Raw genomic sequence first — 17,572 nt, 5'->3', positions numbered from 1 at the left:
ATCGCAATATGTCTTTTTCCCCAAATCGAGCAGCCGTATTCACTGTACATTGACCATGTGCAATTCCTCCTAGCCAGAGACAGAGGTCAGACCCCACACAGGAAGTAAATAAAACACAGCTGTGTTTATTACATTTATTTATTTTAAAGCACTAAAAATGGAAATTTAGTCACAGTAACTAACATGTTAATTTTGACAGCCATAATACACACTCCAGTCATGATTAAGTGGACTTGCATATTATATATGACAACACATGCATTGTATAAATCTTATATAACTATTTCTTGGTCAGCCACTTCCTCCATATGCACTGGAAGCACTTCACCATGTATGATTACCACACCTGGTTGGATGAATTCCCTGTTGTCACAGAAAGAAAAATATCTTCACATTTTTTTAATAGTGACTGTGTTTGGTTGGGAGAGTGTATCTTTTGCTCTGTTTCATTTGCTTCTTGGTTCCCGGCTGTGTGTAGCAGTGGAAGACTGGAGCCTAAAGAATGCCCTGGCTGGAGGAGAACTAGACCAGCCATGGAATAAATTGACCCCTCTTTTCCCCTATTTCTGTTGCCACTGGCGGACTGGACCACTCATCTGCTGAACTCTGCGCCTGACCAGACAGCAAGCCAGAAGTGAAGAGTTGCTCACCAAGCTGGATGGGGGACCTCGAACAGACCAGGCATACATCGTCCTGACACATGAGAATGCTCTGGGGGGGCTTTCATTTTAATTTAATTCAAACTTTTTTTAATTATTTGTGCTACCCCTAGGTAAAACCATGGATGTCTGACGAGAGCAAGGCACTATGTTTTGTTCATGTTATGTTCAGAACAAAAGATCATTTCAAGGAGAAATAATTTTTTTTATGTTTCTATGTAAAACAGACTAAAATTGTAAATATACATGTGTATATGTGTGTGTGTGTGTGTGTGTGTGTGTGTGTGTGTGTGTGTGTGTGTGTGAAAAGTGAGAGTGATTAGTTGTCATATGTGACACAGCACACAGTTTTTACAGTGAAAGTGAAGTGATTGTGAAACACTGCAGCACAGCACACGGTGCACACAACAAAATGTGTCCTCTGCTTTTAAACCATCCCCAGAGGGAGCAGTGTGCAGCTATGAAAGGAACCCAGGGAGCAGTGTGTTGGGACGGTACTTTGCTCAGTGGCACCTTTGGCGCTTTGGGATTTGAACTGGCAGCCATCCGATTACAGGGTCTGTTTCCTTAACTGCTAGGCCACCACTGACCCCAAGTGTCAATCATGTGAGCATAAGCATTTTTGGTAATACAGTTTTTGTGTATGGTGATGACTGTGAATATGCATGCAGTTGATATGGGTTACCTGTATTTCACGAGCATGGTAGGCGATGATCAGGCCCAGCAGAATGACAGTGGAGAGGCTAATCAGACACTTCAGTGCCAGAGAATACATAGAACTCTGCAAAACAGGTGAAAACACAAATGGTTTAATAATTACTGATATGGCATAGGATCCAGTATCTGTGCCATTCTAAAAATGTCACTGAGCAATCATAAACATACAGTCACTGAGCAATCATAAACATACAAATACATTCAAAAGGCTTGATTTAGACCAAGTAAGGTAGCTATTTCCACCTTGTAACAAGATCCATTTAGTGGTGGAATTGATTCAGTTACCACAAGTCGTAAACAATGAAGCTGAAGGACAGGACATTTGAAAACCAATCTGAGACTGGCCTCTTAGGTGAGGTAATATGTTAATCTGTTACATTACGTGCTGAAAAATGGCCAACATATTTGAATTGAAGGTATTCATCTTAGAAGGAGGTGTGTTAGTCAGTCACATGTACATGGTCTGGGTATAGGAGAGGAGACAGGGAGTTGTGCATTATTTATCAGACATCACAACAAACTTATTTTGCCCACATTGATCCTTTAATCCTTTTTTAATGAGGAAACTGGAATCATTTCTGCATTCTTTTTTTAGTACCCAACTTTTTTTTTTGTTGTTGCTTAAGTTAATAAGCTCTTAGTTAAATGTTCCTTAAATGTTTATGCTTTTACATGCATATGTTCTACAAATATATTATATAAATAAATTTAACATCATTTGTACAGTTTGAGAGTGCTATAATAATAATAATAATAATAATAATACCTTCCCTCTAAATTTATGGACCTATTATAACACAAAATACCTGAAAAAACAGCAGGTTAGTCTGTTGGTTCATGATTACAATAAGGAGTAAGGAGTATGTTGCTCTGTCAGTAGGACTTTTTTTTAGTAACAGCTAGACTGGTAGATTGCTTTTTGCCTAATTAGGGAAGGAAAATACAGTTGGATTTAGAGGGCGGCAATGTTGGACTTTAGCCTGGATATCAGATACTTCATTAAGAGAAAATGTTTAAGAGGATTGTCTTAAGTCTCTTGTCTCTGAATCGGCTGTCATCTTTCTCCTCAAAGACACCAACAAGCTTTTTACTGAATCCAATTTGAGACTTCATAAGAAAGATTAAAGGAGCTAGACCTCTGTACTGATTTCCTTTACATACAAAGATCCTTGGGGGTTAACTGGATGATTGCAGGGGATGTGTTTGAATTTTGACGTGTCTTATCCTGAGAAAAAAATAGGAGGGTTATCCACAATAAACAGCCTCTTTGTCCCACATGGGATGGCAACCCCTTCAAAACACAAAGAATAATGTAGAGGTGGGGAGTGTTCAATTTGTCACATTCATCTGTAATGAGGCCAAACTTGCACCACGGCCTAAGTTGACCACTCCAAGACCTATGTGCAGTGTTTGGAAACAGACCCATAATCGGAAGGTTGCTGGTTTGAATCATGAACCACCAAGGTGCCGCTGTCATGGCTGCCCATTGCTCACTAAGGGTGACCTATTGGTTAAATACAGAGGACACATTTCATTGTGTCACCATGTGCTGCTATGTTTCACAGTGACAACCATTGGAGTTAAAGGATCTTAAGGAAGAATGACACTTTGTTCTCTTTACGGATGACAGGAGAAATCAGTGGTCCATAAGGAATGTTGGGAGAGTCAGAAAGGTCCTGGCCAAGGTTGCACATGAAATCTCATTAGTGTCATCCGGAAAGTGTAATGGCTCTTGTGTGGTTACAACACTATTTAGTGTTTTAATTCTGTGTTTTCTATCAGTCTGGTATGTATATTTCCCAAACATTGAAATCTATAGAACCTAGAAAGTCGAGAACAGTGAAGTTCAAGAGACGGGACAAAACCATTCTTTCATCAGCTTCCATGCCCCCTCCCTCAATGTCTTAGATTTAAGAAAGTAGTAATAAATTCATAACAAATAATGCTAAAAATATAGTCATTGCATTTGTGTGCATTTATTATGTGTAGATGGGACCAAAGCAAATTTTTCTTGTACGCTGTTGAGATTTTAAGTGAATGCTTGGGAATCATGGGGGTCAGGGATAAAACAGGGATAGTACAGGATATATCGCCCCATTTTGTTATTCAGTCAATGTTTGTATCCCCCATTTATTACAGTGTAGCTCTATATGTCATCTGTATACTTCTGTTTATTCCATGCAATTACATTATCTGTTCCACATCAAGACTTGAAACCAATATATTGGTTATTTTGCAAACGACTCCCAAATTGAGTGTTACATTAGGGAATTAAGGCCAGGCTCACATAACACAATGGTCACTTGATCGCTTTCAGTACAGAGTTATTTCACATCATTACTCAACAGACTTAGGGATTCCTTGACCACTGCAAAATGAACAAATTTTTTTTTCCAAGAACTCTCATTAACTGCCTATGAATCTGAGGTTATGTTATGTTACGTCCCGTGGTCATGTGATGTGTGGTCTGTGTTCTCTGTCTTGTTTGTGTTTTTCCTTTGTGTAGGAGGACCCTGTAATTTACGGAACTCCTCCCAGACCTGACGCTGATTTGCGTTCCCATCGGAGTGACGCCGTTATAGAGATGGGAGACAGGGGAGGAAAGGGAGAATGGGAAAATACGCCAGACAGATGCCTGTTCCCATTAGTCTACCCGGTGCTTTTTCGTGGCCTGACTGTGTTTCAAGGCGTGACTTGTATTGTTTCGTTATATTCAAAATGACCTAGTTGAAATGGTTGTGAAGTTTCCCTCCCTCTTTCTAATTGTTCACGTTCCTAGACCAGGACATAAAAAACGGGGGCTCGTCCAGGATCGCTGTCACTGTTCACATGTTTCAGTGCTGCAGGGTATGCTCTATGTTCTCGCATAAACTCAGAAAACTACGGTTAGGAAGACACATACTCAGCATCATTTCTTCAGATACTTGCAGGTGCGTAGCTTTGCTCATCATACCTTTCCTACATTTCCCAATCTACCCCCAGACTTTTAGATAACCTTCTTAAACCAACTCCATTTCTGAAAGGTTTGGTTTCTTATATTTATAATCAGATTTTTAATATATGTGCTAATTCACTAACCCCTCTGAAGACACTTAAGGAAGAGGATTTGGGACAGGAAATTCCTGATGAGATTTGGGAGGAGGTTCTGCTGCGAGTTCATGGATCATCTATTTGCGCTAGACTTCGCCTCATACAGTTTAAAATCTTACACCATTCATATTACACAAAGCTGCGGTTATCACAAATCTATGAGGGCGTCAGTCCATTGTGTGACCGATGTTAGCAGTCCTCTGCCAATACTATTCATATATTGTGGCTTTGCCCTTCTTTACACCAGTACTCAACTGAAATATTTGACATGTTGTCAGAATTTGTGGGGAAAAGAATAGAGCCCAACCCACTTGGGGCATTTTTTGGGGTTTTCTCCTCACCTTCTTCTTTATCTGCTCATCAAAGGGACATTCTGGCCTTCTCTACCTTACTGGCAAGAAGACTAATTACAACAAACTGGAAATCCTCGAAACCTCCTAGACAAATTCACTGGATATGAGATATTCTTTATTTTGTTAAACTGGAAAGGATAAGACTTTCACTTAGGGGTTCCCTTAAGACATTTAAAAAGATATGGGGTCTTTTTCTTGATCTGGTTATGAATAAGAGTTTCCCTTCTGGTCCTGGGTGATACCGTTCATGTCTCGGTGGAGCTCTGCAGAGGTGGATTTTAAGGTATTTATTTACATATTTATTTATTTATTTATTTTTCATTTTCTTCGGTTTGGTGTTTTTTTTTTTGTTTTTTTTGGGGTCTTTTTTTTGGTTGTTTTTATTGGGGTCTAGATTTTAGATTGTTTGAGCTGTTTTCTTTTGTAACCTTTTGAGAATATTGTTATTGCTTATGCTCTAATTCTAATAAACAAAGTTAGAAAAAAAAAAAAAAAGGAAGACGCGTACTGCTGGGTCGTGCCGAGTGCCGATCCTTCCTTCGGGCAAGGCGGTAGGCAGTGTTGTGTAGAGTTTCGGGGTTACGCGAGGTCACCACAGGTCGTGGTTGGTTTCGTCTTATCAGTGCCATTTTGGTAGTCGGGTAGACATTACGACGTTAAATTAATTAACATGGCTTCGGAATTCGTGGGGTTTTCTGAGAGTCCGAATTATTGGACAGTTTTACCAAAGACCAGTTAGTGGGGGTGGCGGAATTTTACCAAATTCCATTAACTGGTGGGGATAAATGGTTAAAAGATACTGTGTTGTAAAAAGCTGTAAAAATCAGTCTGGTAGAGCAGGGTGTCATTGGTTTCGGTTCTAAGCCTAGTAGCCTAGTAAAGCCTTGTAAAAAAGAAAAATGCGCAAAGGAGACCTGCACCAAAAGGGGTTGGTTTTATTTGTGCTGTCAACGCGCCTTCTAACATAGAGGCGTCTTTCGAACCATTCGTGTTATGAGGGCGGAGAAGATGTCCTGGTCCGCATTTTACGTGACACTGGCGGAGACCAGTCTTTCATTTTAGAGGGCCTTTTACCGTTCTCTGGGGATTCATTCTGTGGGTCTATTTTAGTGCAGGCGGTCGAGTTGGGCATCTTGAAGGCACCCCTGCACTCAGTAAAAATGTGGTGTGATTTATATTCCGGCCTGTGTAATGTAGCGGTCCGTCCTGAGCTACCTGGTAAAGGAGTTGATTTTATCCTTGGCAATGATTTAGCGGGTGTGAAGGTACTTCCTTTTCCCGAAAGTGATCGACGCTCCCACCGAGTCACCCAGTCTGGTCGACATGGACGCTGAATTTGCAACAGTTTTCCCCGCTTGGCTGGCACTTTTATTTCTGCGCCGGGTTTAGCGTTTTCATCTGCAGCGCAGCCGCCTCAAAGCCCAGTGGCAGAGTCGCTGCCCATGCCAGGTGAGGCAGAATGTGCGCTGTCGCTGTCAATCAGTAAAGCACAACTTTCCCAGGCACAACTGAAAGATTCGTCTCTGGTTAAGTGTCGTTCTGTGTCTGTTTGTAAGGAGGATCTAACAAGGAACTTGCTGGCATTTGATGATGATGGAGTTTTGATGAGGAAGTGGACACCTTCGGTCGCTGATAATTTGATTTGGAATTCTGTTTTATAAGTAGTGGTTCCACTTAAATTCAGGTCGCAGGTTTTAACATTGGGGCACGATAATGTCTTTGCGGGTCACCTGGGAGTAACTAAGACCTACAATCGGATTCTGTGGTACTTCTTTTGGCCTGGTTTAAAAGCAGATGTGGGATGGACTGTATTTTGCATGATGTCCCTGTAGCTTCACCCCGGCTGCAGAATAGTGAGATTCTGCAGGATTTGGAAGCTTATTTGTCTCATTTACCTGCAGTTGACCGCAGACAAGTTAGTTGGTTAATTCAGTCACATGCTGTGTTGTTTTCTGATGTCCCTGTAGGTACGTCTGTCATGCAACATGATGTTGATGTTGGTGGTCATTTTCGCATCAGGCAGCACCCGTATCGGCTGAATCCAACTAAGCGAGCGGTGATCCAGTCTGAAGTGACGTACTTGTTGGAGAACAAGCTGGCTGTGCAGAGTTGCAGTGCATGGTGTAGTCCATGCCTACTGGTCCCTAAGCCGGACAGGACCTTTTGGTTCTGTACTAACTACAGGAAGGTTAATGCGGTCACTAAACTAGATGACATTATAATCCACTCAGCCACCTGGACCCAGCACCTTGAGACACTAGAGTCTGTTTTTAAACGCCTCCAACAAGCCTTTTTCCTGTCCCCACTTCAACTGACTGTGTTTCAAGGCGTGATTTGTATTGTTTACACAGGGTAATTTCAAGAGCCTTACAAATGAAAAATATGTCCATATAAGAAATCCTGGATAAAATTAATTTATAAAATTTATAGAAAATTGTAAAAATTAAATGACAAATAAATTTATGAGATCCTTGAAACGTGATAAAATACATACCCTGAGAAATTTCACTGGACATTAAACCTGCCAGCAACCCCTGAAGGTTGAAGGTTGAGCTTAAAACCAACTGAGATTTCCCTACCAAATTTATGCAGTCTCACATGTGCAGGATGGAAAAAGCATCCATCTTTGAAAGTCAATGCAAAAACTAGGCGGACCCACTGGACTTGAGAATTAACAATAATGGTAAGCTGCTATCTCAGCATCAATGGGGCACACTATGACATATCAAGCAGTAGTGATAGCACAAGTCCTGGAACAGGATACTATGGCACCTCACCTGGTAACTCAATATGACAAAAATACCTTAACGGTATTGTCTCAATAAAATGAATCATAATATTGCCACAATTGGCAAAAAAATTTAACTTCCCAGGAGTGGCCGAACAACCAAAGAGTGCAGCAATGACTTATCCAAGAGTCACAAAAGAACAACATCCAAAGAACGTCAAGCCTCAGTTAATCTCAGTGTTCTGGGCAGAGACTGGGCAAAAAATGGCCTGGCGAAAAACGAAAGACAAAAACTTCGGAACAAATGGAACATTAAGTCTCGTCTCAAGCTGGACAGAAAACATCTTGATGATCCCCAAGACTTTTGGAGAAATACTCTGTGGACTAACGAGACAAAAGTCATTGAGGACAAACACACCAGCAAGTCCACCTCTGATTGGCTGAAGAAAAACATAATGAAGTGGCCTAGTCAAGGTCCTGACCTGAATCCTATTGACCTGACATGTGGCATGACCTTTAAAAGGCAGTTCAAGTAAAAAAAAATCTCCATTGGTGGCTGAACTACAACAATTCTGGGAAGATGAATTGGCCATCAATTGGCTGTAAAAGACTGACTGCAAGTTATTGAAAATGCTTGATTGCAGTTGTTGTTAATAAGGGTGGCCCGACCAGTTATTAGGTTTAGGGGTCAATCACTTTTTCACACCGCTGTAGTCTGCCCGTTCCCTTACATAAACTATCACGTAATCAGAGGGACATGCATATTTTGCATTTTATCAGCAGGCTTTTGATTACTTGGTCTCATACTTAAATCTCCACAGAGTTGTAGTCTACTCTATGATCAACTTTATCATTACCATCTACCACCCTCTTGAAGAAATGCTCACACTCCTCAGTCTTTTTCCTACTAAGCCCCACAGTTTCGTCCTTCCTTGCAAAAATTCTTAGGTGCACAGTCTACTCTTTCTTACATAAAATGATTCAAAATCCTAATCAGTAGAAACTTGCACATTGACTGCCACTTAGAAGCTACAAATGATTTTCAGTCCTCCTTAGCTTTCAGCTGTGTTTCCTTATGAGTCTTGAAATTGGTAGTTAAACTCACAAATAGCTTGATTTCTAACAAGAAAATTGGTCATATACAGGGATTGAAAATTGGTCATCTTTTGTTCAACCTTCTCGTCCAGAGAATTTCCCACCCCTCCCATAAAACATTATCTCCACCAACCATCAGGGCTTGAAAACATGTGAAGCATTGCAGATACTCCGAGATTGGATGTAAAAATAAGCACAAATATATTTTTTTAGTTCAGTCATGCAAGCCTCTGAAAAAACAGAGGGTTAATTTGAATTATTCTGGAAAAAATGCAGACACAACTTCCTGTTAGAGGGGACCTTTAACCCTTAACTTAGTCTCTCCTTTTCTCCTCCAAGATCTGACGAAATCTTTGCATCAAATTCACAATCTCGGAGGTGTGAGACCACATGGCTAACTGGCACGGCACCACGCAGCCATCACTTGTTCTTCTCATATTGGTGATCTTTCTTATTCATGGTGAATTCTTTTCAATCATTGAGAAGTCCTGTCATTCATTTCAAGTCTAATCTGCTGCAAATCACTCCATGAAGCTCTGTCTCTGAACACCATTCAATGTCTCTAACTGATCCAGAATACAGGACCACAGACCTTCAACCTTTTAGAGTTCTGGTTTCTTGTAGCTCTTCACATGAGATTCAAAATACTGCTGTTTGCCAACAGTGCCAAAGATTGACCAGTGCCCTCCTCAGAGCATTAAAACTCTTGTCTGTATTGGCACCAAAACCATCCTGAACCATTGAGATATGAGGAAGTATATTGTCATATGTGGTACATAGCTGTCAGTGGCAGATCATTTAAGTAATGTAAACATATTGATATGATACTCGATTGGATTGAGTTGAGATCTGTATAATTTGGTGGCTTAATACCCATCTTCACCCTTATCTAGAATCCAGGATATAGATTTGGGTATCATCTGCATTGTAGTGGCAGGAGAAGCCATTTGAGCAAATATTCCAAGCCAAGGAGGTGGTGTACGTTGAGTGGTGTACAAAGAGAAGTTGTTCCAGTAATGATCCTTGAGGCAAACAGAGTTGTTTGTCCTGTCGCAATGAAAGAACGCATAGCAATATAAAATTTTAACCATGTATGAGCTCAAGATGGCCATCTTAGAAAGCACAGGTATCAGTATGTGGTGGTCCAACAGCATGAGAACCAAGAAGTGAGTTCAGTTTCAGTAACAGATAACAAAAATATTCCATACATTAAATATGCAAGTGAAAGTGAAGTGATTGTTATTTTAATACACAGCACAGTACACGGTGCACACAATAAAATGTGTCCTCTGCTTTTAACCCATCACCCTTGGTGAGCAGTGGGCAGCCATGACAGGCGCCCGGGGAGCTTTGCTCAGTGTGGGGACGGTGCTTTGCTTGGCGGTACCTTGGCAGCTCGGGATTTGAGCCACGAACCTTCTAATTACGGGGCCGCTTCCTTTACCATTAGGCCACTACTGCAAATATGCAAGGTACAAACAGTTTAGTTTCATAAGTTGTGTGCAATTCATGACATGCCATTCATGTTGGAGGTGACTGATGGATGGATGGCATCCTAGTTTATCTCTTAAACCTTGGCAATTGTAATCTCTAGATAGATGATGTACGACTGTGCTGTGTTGGTGTTAACCTGGTGCCCACATAGACCCTGTGGGTGTCACTTTACCATTTGTTTTATGTATTATTTTTATTGATTTTTTTTATTTATTCTGCTGGGGGCCTTAATTTCTAACACAAGGGGTATGGGGGGTCACCATTACTATATGTATGTTTGAGTGTTGGGTTTTAGTTATTTCAGAGCTTAGTATATGCTTGTATATATTTTGTGAGTATTTTTGAGTGTGGTTATCTGTGTGATTTGTGAATTGTTATATGATGATGTTGAGATTATTGCTGAGAGTTGGTTTGACCCAGAAGGAGAGGCTACAAGTGGTTTTAACCTGTATTAAGCCTCAAGGTTCAATAAATAGGGGGAGCTGAAGCCGGAAGCCAAGCTGGCTCGCCATCCAGTGTTTGCTCTTGTTATTATTGTATTCGTTTGGGAAGCCTTTTTTTTTTGCACTTGTGAATATTTGCATGCTTTCACTGGGGAATAATGAAAGAAAAAGAAAAACAAGCACTATTTTTTTTTAACCTCATTGTCCTTCTCCCTCACTGACTCCACCGCCAGGCATAATATTTGGCAATACAATAGCTGTTAAGGTTGCAAATCACAAACTCCTTCTAATCAGAACTGAATATGCCTTGCACAATCATACTTCTCCTCAGCAGCCTGTGAGGAAGTCCTGTACTACAGCTCACTAATGGAATCAGATCCATCTAAATGGAGGCCAAGTGGTCTGGCATGCACATGGCAAAGACATATTTGCAAGATTATATCAGATACACATTTCCAGATTACCTGTATTATAAGTAATTAAATAAACTATCTCTTAGAAGTGTATGATTATTGATAATCAGCAATACACAATACTCATATGATGTCCTATACAAAAATGTACTCAAGTAATAGCTGAAAACACATGATCCACTATAGAATTACATCAATAATATATAAAATGTTTTAAAGACTTGTACAGTAATGAGACAGTAGATTTTAAAATGTCAGTATGCCCTTTGTTGCATTAAAAGAAAATGCAAAATTACCTGTATTCTTCAATCAATATCTGAGGTTCTATACTTATACATACAGTATATTCCATCCATTAACAGCCATTACAGCTGCCACAGACTTTTTCAACAATATATGGACAGTGTTTTTATTATTTTTATGTTTTAATAGACAAACAATCGTTTTTTCATCAAAAACAAGGACATTTATGAAGGATCATTTTGAATGTTACTGTATGCTTTTGTATAATTGTCTGCCCATGGTCTCCCTCGCTTGGTTTCCATTTCTGTTCCCAGTAGAAGAGAAAGATAATAGATGTGGGCTGACTCTCCAGGCAGGAGAAGAGAAGGGTGCTTCTACAGTTTTGCTCATTTGGTTCATGCAGAGCAGCTAAGGGGCAGCACCACACACCACAGTACCAAAACATAAAATATAAAAAAAATCACAATGCGCAAATATTTGCCAATTTCTAAAACTAGACAAACACATACATGAGGTGCATGTGCCTAATCGGGCTACAATCTCTACAACACACCAACCAATAGGCACCCTTGGCTAAAATCAAAATTGAGCAGTAAGTGCAGATGCTGCTATTCTGTGGAGTTTTTTTTTCAAAGTCATAATTATTATCGCCTTTCACTCTCAGGCTTATTCCGAAACCCTCCCCTGTTAAAACACCCACAAAATTACCGACAGAGAAAAAAAAACAAGGACAGAATGAACTAAGATGAAGAGAAATCTGATGAACATTTATTGTAGAATAAATAGCATGTGCATAAAGAAAAAAACTCGTCTATTTCTAAAAAATACATTGCCCATTTTAACAAATAGCAATTTTTACATTCAGACAAAGAATGTGTCAAGATTCCATGCTATTAAATATACCCTCCCTCAATAAAACAGCGAACAACAAAAGCCACCATGAAGACTCCCAGACTTCATGCATCATCTGACTCCAGACTATTAAAATGTGAATGAGAATAGTCAAGTCCTTTGGTCAAAATCAGGAAGTGGAAATAAATTCTCCATTGATACAGACTTTCTTAAAATTGCAGCGTGTTTCCAGAGAAACAAAAACAGCTTGGACTGCCACTGTATAAGGTCCAGAGCCCAGAACCATGACACAAAAACTGTACATTCAAAGACTGCGATACTGTGTACATTCAAATACTGTGATACTTGATTTGCTGTACATAACTTACAGGTAGAATATTTAAATGTTAATGAAAAAGTTAATCAAAATCTAGAATTAGTATTGGAAAGTGCTAAGTCAGAACAGATCTCCAGTAAAATATTTTTTGTCTATTGTGCCTTTTTCTTCTTCTGCTAAGCAGTAGCAGAGAATTCTACCCTCAATGCACAGTACAGTGCACCGCAACTTTTACCTTTTTTAAAAACGTTACATTGTAACTGCCACGGCGTCACAGTCCACACATCATATACATCGCATCATGGTGATGTTGGCAAAGAAATGTCTGTGAAGTCAGTTTTTGACATGGGCATCGGCAAAACCATTTATTATAATTTTTTTTTTTCTGTGTGCACAGTTTTCAATTGCCCATTTGTGTCTGGCTATACGCCTGGGACAACGTCTGCAATCACCAGGCATCTGGAGAGAAAAGCACCATGAAAAGTAACATAACTAACTACAAGATCGTTGACTAACTCTTTGTTTCTTGTCGTCAAACTATAAGAAAAAAAATCCTACATCTGCCAAAGAATGTCTTGTATGCATGCATAGTACAGTCATTCAGGGCGAGATATTTCATTTTTTGCTAGCGACTACCACACTTTAAGTACTATGAAAGTCCTCTGCATTTAACCATCACATTGGTGAGCAGCCATGACCAGCGCCTGGGGAGCAGTGTGTAGGGATGGTGCCTCTGCGGTTTGGAATATAACAATTTTCTGCACCACGGTTTGTGGGGACAAGTTTAGGACAGTTATTTAATAATAAAGCTGACCCCTCAGAATCCAACTCTGCTAATATGATTCTAACTTCTTTTTTCCTTTAAGGCCATTTTCTGATGAACATCCATCTATAACCATGCATTTTCCTTCTAATTGTTTCCGAATGAAGCCAATAACGCAACCTAAATCTGTGTATCGCTTCAATCTAAGCCTGTTATCTTAATATATGACATTGATTCCAAAATTAAAATAAAACTTGATTAGTTGAGTCCTCTCCATCATGAGGTGTGTATCTTTTTTAGAGATGTAAATGAATCTAGAGTAAATTATTTTAAATGACTTGTGTGCAGTTCATGTTATTTTAGGGGCTCCATACACTACCCTTTGTTAAGTCTGTAGTAAGTCTGCGAACAGCACTGTCTTGCTAATGTTAATTTGACACATGTCCCTGGTATATGAGACTTAATATGAACATCTCTCTGGTACATCCCATCTCTTTCCATTGACAAGATCTGATAAAAATGGTTATAGGAGAGGATTGCTGAGAATATTATTTTCCATCATCCTCGTAACTATGACAAATCTGGGAGATTTAAAAGGAGAAATATATCATTTTAAAAATAACAGGAATTTAAATTTTAATTATCTGAGTTATGTGATGTCGGCTTAGTGTGTCTTGGACTTAGTTCCCTCAATACATTGGAGTCTTGGTCTTGATTCCCTCCGTTCTTGGTCTTGGTTTAGGTAGTCTTGACTACAACACTATCCTGATGATGAGTGTAATTAAGCCGTAGCTCATTCATATAGGTCTAAACCTTGGAGTCGCCCATGAACATAAATGTATTGGGGTTGCCATAACTTTGCATGGTGATAATTTCCTTTTGTCACTCTACAAACAAAAACCCAAATGCTACAAAAAGTAATGTTAGCATTAACCTTTGATCCTCTGTTCAACTATTCAACTATAAAAAAGACATTTTATGTGTATAGACAGGGGAGTGCAGCACAAGCTAGTGTCACAGCAGTCACCCAACAAAAACTGATTTGAGAGTAGAAGCTGAGCATGCAGCATCTGAGGACCTTCTTGGGGATTCTTTCAATCCCACTGAGCCGACAGAGTCTGTACAGGAAAGAGACTCCTCTCCCACTCACCAGCTGACCAGAAATAAAAGAAAGTGGCACATTTATTCCACACATCTCCTGCTTCCAAATAAGCAGGATTTTGTGAATTGTTCAAGGTCTCAGCTGCTACCTCAAAATGAACACATTCACATTATAAAGAGCATATTAAACATACAGATAGATGCAGTGAACAATTTCAATTGAACATTCTGATTCATTCTTAATTTATTTATTGATTAGTTAAAGAAGGTACGTGCTGCAAGGGAAAAGCTGAAAGTAAAATAATGAAGCAATGTAGTATGTTTGTTTTCTACGATGTGTTCTCACGGCTGAGAACAGCAGTAAAATCTTCACACATTCTCAGACAGCCAGGCATGCTAGTGTTACTTTAATAACCAATGCACATCCAGTGTGAACGAACGTCCTCCCTTTCTACTGAATTTACCACTTTAATCTCACATAATATTGCAAAAATATATTACTTTACTGTCACAAATGTATGACTTCAGAATCTCAAAGAATAACCTACGTCATAAATGTATGAGGTTTACACATAAATATTACAGATTTTACATCCTAAACCTCCCTATTCAACCCCAGGTAGTGACAGAGCAAGCAGACTAAGTTATATGTTGCAATGCTGGCTGTTTGGAAAGTGATCAGAATTCAGTTCCCAGTGCAACATTTTGGATGAAGGGGAAGTGGAAATTCGCCTAATTGCACTTGTGACTATATTTAAAATGTATGGTCATAATAAAAATAAATAAATGCTCACTCTGACAACAGGGAAACCATTCCATGATATTGCTGCACCCTTTAACAGTCCTCCAAATATGACAGTGACGTGCCCACAGAGACAAATGACCGACCAGTGACCAGTGCTCACCTTATTGTAGACACCCCAGGATAGCTCAGTCTCAATCACCATGACAACTATGCCAAACATCCCAAATATGAGTGCGTAGTCACTGAGCCGCTTGCGTTTCTCAAACAGTGCCCTTCGGTGGCCCAGCTTGTAGCCAATGTTCTGGTTCTTCCTCTTCGATGCTTTGGAGGCGGTCCTACCTGGAACAGTCCCTCCCCCTCTCCTTGTGTTCGAACCCGACCCGCCACCTCCGCCACTGGTGGCTCTGCTCTCCGAGAGGGCATGGTTCTGGTTGTAGACTGACATCTCATAGGCCGCTCCTCCATAGTGTGTGTCCTCCTTGGAGGAGATGACTATTTCAGGTGGGTTCTGTGATGGGCTGAGCTGGGAGCAGTGTGAGGTCAGGGGCGGAGCTGTGGCATGCGTGGGGGCGGAGCTCGCCCCCGAGCTGCTATCGGACTCAATGAGATTGCGCCGCGACGCACTCAGCCGGCTCAGTGGCTTCATCACCCCTCCTGTGTACTTGCAGGAACTCATGGCAATCTCAGTAAAGGGGTTGCTGTCCCTCCGGTGCACCAGGGGGCTGGCCTGCCGGTGCTTGCACCCTCGTTCCCGCTCTTTATCGCCCGAGGGCGAGTGGGAGGAGTAGAAGAATGCGTTATAAACGGGCGAAGTGTCTGCACTCAGACTATGCTGGCTGCCCAGACACGATGACAGGGGGGTGCTACTGGGATGAAGCACGTTTGGTATTGGTGGAGGCAGCTGCGGGGTCATGACCCCCGATCTCGGGAGGGTGCAAGGGGCTTGCACAGGAGTGGTGGGCGAAGGGGTGCTGTTCAGCCTCTCCAGGTTGCTATTGCCTCCCATGTGGTTGGAGTGGTTTGCTCCTGGGAAGTTGTTGGTAATGGAGGTATGGCATGTACCACTGCATGGAATGGGGGCCGGCTGCTGCTCCTCTTCCTCGCTGACACCAAGCAGGGCTAGGCTGAGGGAGGGAGGATGATCCATGGCAACCAGAGAGCTCCACAGGAGGGCTGGGCTGCCTTCCTCTATTCCTTTGGAGTTTGGGTCAGTGAAGGAAAAGAGGAAGAAGAAGAAAAGGACGGTGAACTGACAACGGTTGGTCAATGTGATAAAGATGGTGGGAGAAATTCTAATTAAGTAGAAAAAGGCAGACGCAGATGTACAAGTTTTGGAAAATAGAAGGGTGAGAGAGATGACGCAGAGAGGGAGAAGGACTGCTGAGAGGAGGAGGAGGAGGAGGAAGAGGGGAAAGGTTAGTGGAGTTGGAGTGAAGTGAAGAAGAGGGATGCAGTTCACATTTCCTCGCCCTCCTCCTCCCTCCATTTTCTCTCCCACCTTCCAGCAATCTCGGTCACACCGATTTTCAGCTGCACTCATACAACTTATACAACGAGAAGCTGATTTATTTCTATTTGATATTTCATAAACCTCTCTCACCTCTTGCTTTCTGTGGTCGGTTCAGAAGCAGTGCAAAAATCCCCTTCCGCACTTTTTCTTTTTCATCCTCATCCGCTCGTTTCCGTGCCGACAAGCTCCTGCCTCCAGGGGCTGGTTATTCGCCGGAGACGGGGGGTTCTCCTGGCCGAGGAGCCGCTTCATCTCCACACGCCAACTTCTGCATGTCTCTCCAGGCGAGATCGGCGGCGGAGACGGAAAAAGTGTCGCTGACGGCCGACAGACGCGCGTAAATGACAGGAGTTGGTCTCTCTCTCTCTCTCTCTCTCTCTCTCTCTCTCTCTCCCCGCCCTCTCCCTCCTCTTTCTTCCTCCTATTGGTTCCCATCTAGAAGTCCAAATGGAATAGAATTTATTAGAAATCCCTTTTTTGCCTCTGGTTAGTCGCGTTCCGTGGTTTGTGGACGAATAAAACGCCGAGAGGTGTACAGATCGGCGTTTTTTCGTTCCCGGGGTACAGGTGCTGTTACGTAAACGCCGCACAGACGCCTGAACGCGACAACAGGTGGCGGCGAGCGGCGACATCTCCAGGTGACACCCCGATATACCTCAGGACGGGTCCCTCGCAGGTCATTCTGCTCGGGTCGTTGCCTGGAAACTTTGATGATAAAGAGCTGGATGAGGTCACAGTTACCGGGTACAGGGACCGCCATTGGTTAAGAAGAACACGTGGCTGCACCGAATCGTTGACATATAATTTAATTAGGTGTATATGAATATTATGGTGTAGATTTGGTGTATATCTGTGTGTGTGTTTGGATGCATCCGTTCTCCAAAGTGAACATTCAGCGCCTTCAGACCTGGGATCTTCAGTCCCTGCTCCTGGTAAAATGTCACACTTTGTCATGTCAGCCGGAAATGAGTATTGAACTGATTAGAGAGTGGGAGGGGACATGCTGGGGTGACAGAGGTTCGCCTGTATGGCTGCGTGGGTCGTGCTGCT

At 41.5% G+C, this 17,572-nt stretch overlaps 1 protein-coding gene across 3 annotated transcripts in view; it reads right to left on the bottom strand.

The window, feature by feature from the left end:
• Positions 1-16,871, bottom strand: part of LOC114788166 (small conductance calcium-activated potassium channel protein 3-like) — a 37,362-nt gene extending 20,491 nt beyond the window's left edge. For 2 of the 3 annotated variants that reach the window (XM_028976437.1, XM_028976438.1), the window contains exons 1-3: positions 16,613-16,871; positions 15,173-16,206; positions 1,345-1,440 (exon numbers count right to left, since the gene is read on the bottom strand). In XM_028976437.1, coding sequence (XP_028832270.1) covers positions 1,345-1,440; positions 15,173-16,159 — 1,083 coding nt within the window. In that variant the 5' untranslated portion in view covers positions 16,160-16,206; positions 16,613-16,871. The remainder of the gene's footprint in view (positions 1-1,344; positions 1,441-15,172; positions 16,207-16,612) is intronic. The other variant, XM_028976439.1, reaches the window with a different exon arrangement.
• Positions 16,872-17,572: the final 701 nt, after the last annotated feature.

This window comes from Denticeps clupeoides, chromosome 4 (assembly GCF_900700375.1).
Source record: "Denticeps clupeoides chromosome 4, fDenClu1.1, whole genome shotgun sequence".
Classification (NCBI taxonomy): Eukaryota; Metazoa; Chordata; class Actinopteri; order Clupeiformes; family Denticipitidae; genus Denticeps; species Denticeps clupeoides.
The sequence above is the reverse complement of the archived record's forward strand: the minus strand, read 5'-3'. Positions and strand labels throughout refer to the sequence as shown.